The sequence below is a fragment of the Pteropus vampyrus genome, unplaced genomic scaffold (assembly GCF_000151845.1).
Source record: "Pteropus vampyrus isolate Shadow unplaced genomic scaffold, Pvam_2.0 Scaffold19, whole genome shotgun sequence".
Lineage (NCBI taxonomy): Eukaryota > Metazoa > Chordata > Mammalia > Chiroptera > Pteropodidae > Pteropus > Pteropus vampyrus.
Genome location: NW_011888800.1, coordinates 9,446,834 through 9,460,033, shown reverse-complemented (window position 1 = coordinate 9,460,033; position 13,200 = coordinate 9,446,834). Strand labels below are relative to the sequence as shown.

The window sequence follows — 13,200 nt, the reverse complement described above, 5'->3', positions numbered from 1 at the left end:
GCCCTCAGGATAAAAATCTAGCTCTAGGAATGTTTTAGGGCAGAAGAGAAATCATGCAAAGAATTCTAGGAGGTAGGGACTATGTACTACCCATCTTTGCAATTTCCAAAGCCCAAAGGGCAATAAGATAATGCCAAATATATAGTAAGCAGAAGAAATAGAACTGCCATAAGTTAATATAGCAATAAAGACACAGAGAGAGACAAGCCTACAACACTACACAAGGACAACTACTGAATTTCCTTAAGAACTGATCACTCGTGGAAGACAAATTTTGAACAATTGTTAACATGTTAATACTATCACTCTAACCTCACCTCTGGGCTAGAATGATAAGTTTACGTGTTTTTAATCCTATTAGGCATTTTATCTTAATTTCTTGACTAGTCAAAAACAAAATAAGCCACAGACGTCCTCTGCCCCCCAAACTCTGGCAAATAAAAATAACCAATCCTCAGTATTCAATCACTATCATTTAGGATGCGGTACTAAAAAATTAACTAGAGTTGCTAATTAATTTTAACATTTTCATCCTGAAACATTTGGTGCAGTTTGTGGTCTTGACTGAAAACCACACACCTTGTTTGTTTGGTAATCCAAGTAACTGATAGATTTCAGATATATTACTACCTTGACTGGCAAAATCATTTTTTTTATTAACTATAGGTCTTTTCAAAATAGACTGGTTATAAGAAAAAAACACATCAATTCTGCCAATACTTTTTTAAATTACCTCATCTCGAGGATGATAAACTATGAATCACAAGAGCCTTTTGTTTGTTGCTAAGATGGTTTATCACTTACATGCACTTAATAATCAAAACTATTTCATTTTTGCGTATGTATAATTGTTTTCAATATCCCTGTTATCCCTGCTCCATACCGTAAACGAAGAGAAGAAGGGCCTCTGTAATTTATTTCCTCTGAACACTAACACACTTCTATTGTAGAGGAATACTTCTATTTTAACAATATTATCCAAGCATAGTAAGTGGAACACTGTACAAAGGTGATGTTTTCCAACTTCTTACACAGTGAATTCCAGATTAGGTCAAAACTGTAACTTCAGTAGGCATTAGACTACTTTGACTATATTTAAATATAAAACACTTCTTAAATTTGACATTACTTTCAAAATATGCTTATTTACTGGGATGAAAGGTGGCACTGAAGATGGGGCAATATTGCTACTAGACTGCTTCTTTACCATGAGAATAGAATATAGTAACTGTTGACTGTAAAAGTTCCTATTCTCACAACAGTCACCATTGGAACAAGAAGGTGTTTCAGGATTAAAAGATCTAAGCAAGAATTTGGGGTGTTTAGTGAGAAAGGTACAAAGTAACAGTGAGCAGGAGTAGGACTGGGACTACTAGAGGTACTGCCATGTACTGCAAAGGCAAAATCTCAGAAAGAAAAATAGAAATAGAGCCATAAGATCAGCACGGTCTAAGTCATTTGGATGGATCTATTAAAGCAGAAATTTATAGAAGTCAAGAAGCACTACATCTTGTCCAGCAGGAAAGAAAGAAAGAACAATTGTAAGGTATGTATTATACACTTTGAGACTACAGTCACTTATTGTGTTAGGTCACACAGATACATTAACGTACAGATGCACACACAGGCAAGCCTCCAAATGCTTCAAAATCTATCCCACGGATGCTCTTAACTCCATTTTCTTCTCCTAATAACAAAGATTCCTGTCCCGAGCTGCCTACTCCCTATTTTCTACATTCTCTACTTAGTATTTCACCAACTATCCTTCTTCAAAAACCATGCAGTCCCCAAATGTAAGATAGACCAAAAGTTTCATTTCAGTATGGTATACGTATGTCCTTCCAAATATATAGTAATTACTCTATCTACACTATAGTTTTAATCTTCTATCACTAAACCAAATATATTTTGAAAAAAGTTAAGTTTAAAAATAATGCATAATGCTATAAGAAAAAATTAGTATATAAAAATACAATACCTGAAGACATGTCTTAAATAAGGTTGACTACTACCCAAAGATAGGGATTTATGAATATGTTCATTATGCAAAACTTTTAAAATAAACTGTATTGGAATAATATTTTCAAAACAGTGATAATGGGATTAATCTTGTATCATCCATCTGCTGTAGACTGATTTTACCAAAATTTAAATATTATAAAGTGATAAATATATAACAAAAAATAACATTATAACATTAAATAACATTAACGCAACTTGATATGAACAATACCAGTCAGCCTGTCCTTTCTTTGGTATCGAGACAATGAGAATGTTCTATAATTTTGTACATAGTCCTAATATGCCAAAAATGGTTAATAGGACTAGATTTAGTAAGAGTAGTCATAAAAATAGCAATCCAGTTACAAACTTACAAATATTTTGTGATAAGGTCTATCTAAATTCAAATTCATATCTAAGTATGCATGTCAAATTATAAACACTGAGTCATTTCTGACTGCTGGTTTATCAAACCTTTATCTATTATCATAGATACCTTTAACAGCATGATGAAAAAAGAAAAAGAAAATACCCAAAGATAAGCAGTTTCAATTTGTGGGCAACTGATTAAGAAAAAAAAATCTTACATGTGAATCTTTTCTGGAAAAATATCTCTAAATGGTTTTAAGCAGATAATATGATCCTACCACATTCAAAAAGAAATATCTTTAATTGTTTTTCCGTGATATCCTTGTATCTTAACTGCTACACTATTGGAGGTATGAAAAAAGGGTAAATTCAGTGGGACTCACCCACTTAAAAATATGGCACCTTTAAATAAAAAAATAGTAAATGTTATATATTTCATCAGCAGTAAGAATTTAAAGCAGTAGAAAACTAACACTGGGGAATGTGAAGAATGAGATGTTACAAACAACTGAAAGATTTTACCATTAGTAGATACCACAGGTGTACAAGTGGCTCTGCCAATTTTTAAACCCTTCTGTACACCTCAATTTCATCTATAAAATGGGTGTAACAAGTACCTATCTCACAGGTTGTGAGGATAAAATAAGTTAATGTATGTAAAGCACCCAGAACATTGAGACTAAAAATAGCTATTACTATTATCATCTTAGTATTTAAAACTCAGTAGTTATAAGAAGAATTGCTGGAATGAGTATGATTCTATGGGTCAGAACTGGACAACTTCAACTCAAAGAGAAAGCAAGCTCCATGGCTACAAGCTATGGGATAGAAAAAGAGGGACAGTAATAATAAATTGTGTCAATTGATAGCTAACTATTTTACTTAGCATTTTCTTAACATCAATACCAGAGCACAGAGACAAAAATCCCAACCTCCTTCATAAAGAAGGTTGCTGAGGCCCTGAGGCCTCAACTTCATAACCCATTGGGTTATTTTACAGTCATCTCTTTCTCACAGTTCCAGTAAGAGGTAGATGGCTGTTGGGGATAGTATTTGTAGGTGGATCAATCTGGGTATGAAGAGATAAATACTAAAACATCAAAACAAATAAAAATAAAAACAAGACAAACTCCCCCCGCCCCAAATCTCTAAAAGCTTCTGCAAAACCTTACACTGTATTAAGTAGAAATAAATTTAAAAAGGAATTTTCTTACAGAGTCCAAGTGGGATAAAGTGAAGTTTAATGTATTCATATAAGTGGTATACTAAAAGTTAGTAATGAAGAATAATTTTCAAGTAAAAATTAGCCACTATATATATATTTTAACAACTAAAATGTGTATATATACAAACTACTGATGTTTATATTAAAGTGTAATCATTTTAAAAGCAAAAAAAGACCTTTTTAGTAAAAAAATGTTGCCTTTAGAAACAAATTCTAAACTTTGAAGCCTCTAATTTAATATGCTTAGTAATGAACTGTCACCTCTTCTAAACTTGCAGAATATTTCAGCTGTTGAACAAGAACTTTCCATGGTTTTTTAAATAAACTGCTTCTAAAGCTTAAGATACATTTACAAAGAATTCCCTATGAAATACATTTTTTTATCTTTCAGAAGCAGCTAACTACAGGTTTCAGCTATATCATGTCTTTAACTTAAAACTTGATAATGAATAATTATGATGAAAAAATGAGTGACAACGACTAACTACACTAATAAGGATAAGAAAGTAACTTTAAAGTTATTTTTAATATTTGGTCATTATTTGATAATAATTATCAAAATGTTATTCCTAACTAGCTAAAATATTACTCCTCACTTAATATTAAGTGTCCATGACCTCAAATGTTTTATTTAAGAGACAAATAAACATACTGCTTTTGTACAATAAAATTATGGTTTACGAAAGTCAAAACAAAACAAAAGCTTCTTGGTTACTGTCAATTTAAATCAGAGCTTGAGAGAAAGAAAAACTTGATTAGGTATTTACTACAAAACTCTCCATTTAAATGACTGCTTTTTTCTTCATGAAGCAAAAATGCTAACTTCTCTAGAAAAGACTGCAGAGAGGAGAGAGAAGCCACTGACCCTCTACTTCTCTGGTATAAAATATTTGAGATTCTTGTGGAAATTTATCCTAGGCTGTAAGGTTTCCAAGAAAATATACCATAATAATGGGGAAAAGGCTGAGCTTCGCTAAACATAGGGTTCCCACCCACTTCTCCCCCCAGCTTTTCCCATAAAATCAACCTCTACTATAAAACAAAGCATCCTTTAGCAAGTAGCTCCCTACAGGATCCTATCTCTCCTTGAGTGCTTACCACAATCTGATTTCTGGACAGCTGACCCAAAGTCTGTTGATTTTACTGATCTTCAGAAAGCCACTAAGGCTAAAGTCTTACAGGTGAACAGAGCCAAAAATCAGATGCCCCTGTCATACTTTACAGAATGAGGAGTTGGACAACACAGTTACGTTTGGCTGCACTGTGGTGATACATATGAGGCATCTTCTTTTTTTGTCTTCAATTAGCCACGTTTGGGCTGAGTAGCTCTATTACATCTTCAAAAAACTGAGCTCCAGTTCTTGATGGAGATAGAGGAAGGTCATTGAGGAGGTGATTCAGCTCAAGAGCTGAGTGAAAAATCTGTCTTTTGATTCAGTCCTGCTTGTGGATAGAAGTCATCTTCTGGATGGAAGAGGGAGTGAGATGACCTAGAGTCTTGAATTGGTGGATCTGCAGGAACAGAAACTAAATACAGTGGAGACCTCTTAACTGGGTAACACCACGAGATGGATTTCCTGACAATGTGTCAATATAAGCTAAATATAAAGGTTAAACATGTGCATTAGAACTGATCATGCACTTGTTTTTCCAGATATCAAATGCATTTGTACCATTCTATGAATAGATACATTTTACCAACAACTAATTGTGTAACGATTTATGGAAAAAGTACCAATTTAAGGGAGACGGGAAAGACGTAGTCAAAAACACATACTTTGCCTTTATGAGGACCATACCTCATTTTAAAAATCTCAGTTTTTCTTTCAAATTACTTTTTCTCCATATACACAAATAATAATCTGTTTATCCATATCAGTACTAACATACATCAAATTTTAATTTGACTTGGATTTTTTAGGTATTTTTTTATCCCCTAGAAATGGAATTCAAATACATTCAAGGTACCAAATAGAGGCTTGAATAATCTACCTGCTCATAAATTCTAAGACTTGCATTAACTAAGTTGAGTCCTATACATCAATCAAAAGAAGAGTATAAATCATGAAGTCAGGCAATCTTTAACTGTGAGTAGTGGCCACCTAAATTTCCCTCAAACTTTCGTCTAAAAAAACTAAGGAAGCCTACAACCAGATTAGAGTGGATCTAGTTTTAAATTTCTCTATATATCAACAAGAACTTTGATGAACATTTGATTACTTACTTCTGCTTAGAATTTGAATATGTAAATTTACTGTATATACTCTCGTAATTATCAGACCAAGGGTCAGCATACTATAGCCTGTCGGCCAAATCCAAACTGTTAGTTATTTTTGTAAATAAAATTTTATCAGTACACAGCCACACTTACTCAATTATGTACTGTCTATGACTACTTTCCTGTTACAATGGCAGAAAAAACAGTTGCAAAAGAGACTACAAAACCTAAAATATTAACAAACCGTCCTTTATAGGAGAAAGTTTACCAATCCCTGATACAGATGATCATTAAAACACATGTAAGACAATTTATACTGTTTTGAAAGAAAAAGAAGCAACAAGTGGAATTAAAATTAGATGCAAGTCAATCATAACAAACTTACCACAAAAAGAAAGCAAAAGTAAAATAAGTCCCAAGAGGACACAAAGTGGCTTTGATTCAGATGAAGAATTTGATCTTATCTTAAAATTACCTTTTTAAGAGTTTTTAAGAGTTATAAATGTTATGAAACTAACATATTCCAGAGTATATAGATAAATGCCATGGAACTGAGCCCTTAAAAAGTTAATTTTATGTTGTGAATTTTACCTCAATAAATTATTTTTAAAGAGTATATACAGTATTTTACAGCTTTCTACGTTTAAGTGGGCCACATTATATTGTAGCGGTTAAACATGTAAGTCACATCTTACCTAATAATGTGGTTTCTCCAAAATCTCTTAGATCATCTCAGACCCTTGTGTATATTTCTTCTTTGCCAGTAGATGGAGACAACACCACTGAAAGTTTAAAAGACATCATTCCCTGTTTAAAGGGAGCTTGCTGGTCTGAAAACTGGGGGAACCCTAACCCAAGATTTCTTCGAAGTTATTTTTTAAAAAGCAGACAGAATGGTCAAGCCAAATCCAGAAATCCAAGGGAATGTACCCAGTATTAACTATGGTCATCCTCAAAAATTTACTGAAGGGGAACTAAACTCTGTACATGATGTAGTAACTAAATCACAGTATATTAAAATGCAATCATCTCTGTAACTTGAAAGAGTCAAACTTCCTTCTCATTGCTCCTTATTTAGGCTAGATTGTTTATTTTTCAGTTTCAGAAAGTATAACTAAAATATATAAGAAAAAGTTTTTTAAATTCCATAGACAGATGCAATACACATATGATTTTCTAAGTATGATGGTCATATCACTGCTAGAAGCTTTTAATTCAAAATAAGACAACTACCCAGATCCACAGGAAAATAATAACTTTATAAAGAAGAGAATTGAAGTAGAAATGGTAGCAGCGGTTAAGAAAAAATTCAATTTTATGGTCAAACTGAAAATAAATGCTCATGAGGGTGAAGAATCAAACTCCTCCACTTTCCAAGTTTCTTATTTCACTATTAAAAATTACATAAACAGAACAAAACCATCTGTAAGAAATAAATTTCAAATCTGAAAGCTTAACAAGTCATCTCAAAATAATTATTTTTCAAATACCAGCTTTCCTTTCCAAATTCAAAGCCTGAAAGCCATTGTTTTTAAGTGCAATTCTGAACCCCCCAAAAAAGTTTATCAAGCTAAAAAGAACAAACTAAGGTACTGCTGCTATACTAGGTTTATTTGCCACAGGACTCCTGTCTTTGAAGTACACTAAACAAGAACAACCTCTTTCGCAGAAGATGTCTTATTAAGAGAAAGATTTCCTTTGAATCAAATAATATTGTTAAAAAAGAATACAAAAACTTTTAAATCCTGTCTATGGCCATGCCACCCTGAATGTGCCTGATCTCGTCTGATCTTGGAAGCTAAACATGGTCGGGCCTGGTTAGTACTTGGATAGGAGACCATCTAGGAATACCAGCTGCTGTAGAAACTTTTAAATCCCTTATTTTTATGTATATTTTGCTCATTCTCTAATCACATATAAGAATTAAAATCAGTTTACATAAAAAGGAAAAAATATAGTATTCACATATTACTATACCTACAAAACCTAAATTAAACTAGAACTGACAATAACTGCTAAAGTAAATCCTTGTATAACTCATTACAAGATAAAGTAGACTCTGAACCACAAACTTCTATTTAATTCTGAAATTTTTTTATTCTCCAGAGATAACTATTATGTATCAATAAAACTATACCTAAGTTCTAGCTCCCTATTAAGAACACATAAACAAAATTAAACACCTTTTCATCATCTTCATGATAAATGTTCTATGGATTTATTTAGTTAATCCTTGAGTTTCCTCAACAAACTTTTTGACTCTTTCCCAACTCTTCAACAACTATTATTTATAAAGCTAATACTAATGAAATAACAACCGCCACCACAGAAAAGCACTTTCCTTGCAAATTTCAAAGTGTATTCACATATATTAACTCAAATTTTATGATAGGAAAAAGCTCACACAGAAAGTAAAAACTATGGCCAACACACACAAAATGTAATTCGCAGTGAAATGTAAATATTTGTATTTTGCACTGTTACTTGTCCATCAACACAGATGAGGGAAAAATGCTTATAGTCCCAATTTTTAAGTAAAGCAATAACTAGAAGAGTATCTTGGAATTCTGTGATTAATATGAAGTAGATCAACCAAACTGCAATCTATAGACCATATTACTACAAAAGGAAATTAAAATGACCAACAAGGAATGAGTTTTCTTTATAGTAATCGAATTTTGGAGAAAAAAAATACACCAGGTATTAACCTGGCAAGTTCTTCTCAGGGATCTATGATGTCAGTGCTCCTGCCTCCACCTGCTGGCAAACAGATTATAAAACTAGCAGAGATTACTGGGTAAAAAAGTTCACATCTTTTTGGTAACAAATCAATGTTTTATGTAATTATTTAGCATAATGCTACTATGTGTTAATCAAATCATTAAAACATTGATAAAATCCATTAAAAATACATTAAACTTCATCAAAAAAAGTTACAAAAGATTTCTTAATTCAGAATCATCAAAAAAAATTACAAAAGATTTCTTAATTCAGAATGTTATCTAACAGGCCAAAAATGAAGTTAAAAAAATTTTTTTTAAATTACCTGATAAATGACATCTTGGAAAAGGACTGGAAAAGTAAGTGCTGCATCTTCTAGCTCATTTAGACTACAGTGTACTAGTGTTTCATCCTTGAAATAAAAAAACATATATTGAATGAACCAAGATATTAAAAAAAATTTCAATGATAATTTTATGTATTCATGATCACCAAAAACATTATTCAAACACCCATTCATATATGGAATTTTACATTTATCATACATTACTGTGGGTGATACAGAAATTTGCATAGAATTTTCTAAGTCACTAGTTCTCTGGCGTGGTTCCTGGACCAGCAAGCAGCATCAACATCACCTGGGAACTAGTTAGAAATGCAAATTCTCTAGCTCCACTTCCGGTAATTCAGAAATTCAGCAGGGGTGAAGAGAGGAGCTCCGCAGTCTGTTTTAATAAGCTCTTCAAGTAATTCCAATGCATGCTCAAGTTTAAGAATCACTGCTGAATTCTGCAGTTGCCAACCTTCTGTTAAGTAAACCACATATATACTACTTTTTTTACAATTAGCAAATGGAAGTTTAGAATCTACTATTTAAAAAATACATATATTCTATTCATATAGTACCTTATCTTTAAACCTTTCATAAAGAATTTCAGTTTTTAAAATGGATGTTTTAGTATCTGTTGAATATATTTGACAGACATAAACATTGTTTAAATTAGCAGTCAATGAAGACTTATTATCTTTGATTACCAAACTGTTTTCTCATTAAAAGGATGAGGATCATTCAATCTAAGATATGTGCAAATATTTACATTTCTCAAAATCTAAATGATTAAAAAAAAAAAAAACATGGCTTCCAATTATAGTGACAACACTTAAAAAAAAAAAAAAAGCTGTTAGTAACTATCCCCCAATTTTTTTGTTGTGTTTAAGTTGAATTAAAATGAAACACAAATATTCATACCTTGGGATTCCACATCTTATTAGCTGGAGTGTTTCTTTTAACCTAAAGTTAAACTCTGGGGAAGCAAAGAGCAAAAAATACTCTAGATATGCCTCATTTTCTTTTAATAGCATATCAGACTACACATTTCAAGGCATTCTCTTAGAATCTTAAAAGAAGGTATTCTTTCCTACAATTGAATACCTAATTCTACTACTTCTTCATCTATAGCCTATTTAATTTTGATCATTCTGCTTTATCTGCTTTTGGAAAATAACTCAGCCAATTCTTATCTTTCATTCTCTATTTGTCTTCACATTGGATTAAAAACTGTATGGCCATCAACTCCTAACATAAAAATCTGGCAAATCTTTTCCAGTATTTCCACTAACTTGTACATCAAATCTAAACTACTCATAATCAGTTTCAAATTTTTTCTTTCTTGTTTTACTTATCCTCTATTAAACATCTTAAATACTTACCACTTCTCGATGCCTCTCATATCTCTGGCTAGGCAAAGGCTAAGGGGTTGAACTCACCAAATAGAATGGTATATCCTAATTCAGATTTAAAATATATTTTTCTTATAACAAAAAATTCTTTATAGGAACTAAACCACATCTCCAATTATAGGGTAACAATAAAAAAGTCTAAAAAATAAATTGTAGTTTTCAAAGCTCTTCTGGGCCCTATAATATAAATTTTTAAATCTACCAGAGCATATTTAAGGTTTTATTAGTCAGCATTACGAGATCATGCTTTTGAGAGTCTATACTAGTCACTGATATTAGATAATACACAAAAATAATAGGAAAAGGAATATGGTCTTGCATAAGGTTAACTCATAGAAGCCCAGATTATATTTGGTCCTTCAATAAAACATAATCCTAACTCCCCAAAAAGGTGGAATATAGACATGAATAAAATTAGAATTTATTGGGAGATTTTTAAAAAATCACAAAGGTCTCAGGAGTACGGGTGAAAGAATTAATTTCAATACAAAAATAAAAAGCTTAATTTATTTTCAAAGGGTACCTATAACCAACCAAGATGGGGACCCTAGCATTAGACTATACTTAAAAACATTTCATTTTAGAACACCTAAGGCATATTTATAGTAACTGTGTATGGCTATTAATTCACTTATATTCTTTCAGGTATTTGGGGCTAATATTTTAAACAAGGAATTTAACTCCTTTACTTTTCCTACGTCTACAAATAATATACTTACCAGGTCTAAAACTAGTGAAAATTCTGGTGTGCTTCTTGTTTTCAATGGAAGAGCAGGTTTCCTATTTAGCTGTTCTTCTGTCAGTGGTGGAACATGTTTGATAAAATAGTAGCTATAAATCAAATTTTAAGAAAATTTTATTATTTCTATTTATTATAAACATAAGTCATATTACTAAATTCAGCCTATCTTTAAATCTTTAGTTAAATAATGCACATTTAACCTAGTAAACCAAACATATAAAACATGTAAGTAAAACTGTAAATACACAAATTAGTATTTCAGTAACTCAGTAAAAGTATTAATACCTATAGGTCACATGCTTTTTATAGCATACCATTCAGCTACACATGTACTTTCATTTTGTTCCAAAAGGGAAAGAAACAAAACAAAACTCACGGGTCAAATACTTCCCAGTCCTCTTCATAGGTGGCCTCTGCGTGGGCTGATGAATAACCACTATCTGGAGTTACTGGTGCTATTTAATAAAGTGAAAAACAAAATGCTATTTTTACTCATTTAATGCTTCATTAAGTATATATTTTACTGCTTTTATGTAAGATTTTCCAGAAGTCTTGTGTATTTTAGATTACACAGGACTAAAAAGTGTTATTTAGATTAAAAATAAGACAGAAATAATTTCTAAACAGTATTTTAAAAGCAAATTTATAAACATGTAGCTCTAACTTCAGATCCAAAGGAAAAAAATTACCATTACAAACTGGCAAGCTATATCATGGCTAGCATAACTAAAAATCCTAACAGCTAGCAGAAAATTCACTACTTATTATTACTAGAAAAATACACTCTATATGAGTTCAATTTCTAACTGGATGGTGCTTATATATAACTAAAAATTTCATGGTGCTCTTATGGCATTAATATTTCACGAAGTGCCTTGTACATACAGGCAGTCAATATATGTGTGCTGACAACAGATCCAAAGCTAATTTTTAACCTGAAACCCATGAACACTTTTTAAGAGGTCCATAAATTCCTTGAAGATTTATGAAAAAAATGTTATACACATATTCTTCCAGGAATCTCAAGGCTGCCTATGATCTTAAGTAGTTAAGAAATGCTGCTCTATATAGAAATCTTTGCTTTAGAAGACACATTATTTCTAATGTACAAGCAATTCAAAATAATCAAGAAGCAATTCTATATTCTATCACACATAATCTGTTCTGTTTAAGCTAAAATGGTATCAATTGATAGAGCTTTGGAAATTATGTTGGGAATTTTCTAAGACAATAATTACAACATAAATTCAAGGAGAGGACAAAGATAATTTACAAGCTGATCAGGTAATGCCCTGGAGATAAAAGTTTAAGGTGGATGCTAGACTAAATGTCTGTATCCCCTCAAATTTCATACGTTGAAACCTAATCTTCAATGTGATGATGTTTGGAGGTGAAGCCTTTGGACGGCCATGAGGTCATTAGGGTCATGAGGATGAAGCCCTCATGAATGGGATTGGTGCCCTTCAGAGAGCTCACATAACTTCTTGCCATCTGAGGCCACAGTGAGAAGACAGCTGTCTATGAAGCAGAAAGCAGGCCCTCACCAGACACTGACTCTACCAGCACTTTGACTTGGATTTCCCAGTCTTCTGAACTGTGAGAAATAAATTTTGTTATTGTAGCCTGAAAGGACTAAGACAGTGGAACTCAATAAAAATTGTTATAATTTTTGTTAACGATTGTATGCCAATTGAATGGTATGCCAATTGAACAGTTCATAGCACAAAGGGATAATGGAAAAATGTATCTTCAATCACTTCTGTTTCAAATTCCTATTAACCTCAGAGAAAGGGGAAAAGACGGTAATATTTGAGTGCCTTCATGCTAAGCATTTTTCATACTTCATCTCTCTTAACCCTTAAAACTCTGAATTATTATTACCATTTTAGGCTAAGGTAACTGTTTCAGAGAGCTTAAATAAATTATCCAAAGTCACACAGCTAAGTTAACAGCAGAGACAGACTCTTTCCTTCTTGTGCTCTTTGACTACATTCCTAAAGTTAGGGAAAAGTAATAATTCTGTCACTCATATTCATCTTTTAAGATGAGCAAAAATTTTATTTCTATCCTCTCATGATCCTCCCAGAGTAACTGAAATGTGCCACCTCATAATTTTGCTCATTTATTGTTTTAAATTTTGCAATTCCAGTTGACATACATTGTATTATTCCAAATGTATAACAT

General features: G+C 32.0%; 1 protein-coding gene and 1 pseudogene across 6 annotated transcripts in view; one reads left to right on the top strand and one right to left on the bottom strand.

The window, feature by feature from the left end:
* Positions 1–13,200, bottom strand: part of CTDSPL2 (CTD small phosphatase like 2) — a 75,033-nt gene that overhangs the window by 11,017 nt on the left and 50,816 nt on the right. For all 6 annotated transcript variants that reach the window (XM_011355036.2, XM_011355033.2, XM_011355035.2 and 3 more), the window contains 3 exons: positions 11,393–11,471; positions 10,994–11,105; positions 8,860–8,946 (listed from right to left, as the gene is read on the bottom strand). In XM_011355036.2, the coding sequence (XP_011353338.1) occupies positions 8,860–8,946; positions 10,994–11,105; positions 11,393–11,471 (278 nt within the window). The remainder of the gene's footprint in view (positions 1–8,859; positions 8,947–10,993; positions 11,106–11,392; positions 11,472–13,200) is intronic.
* LOC111736377 lies at positions 7,561–7,679 on the top strand (annotated as a pseudogene).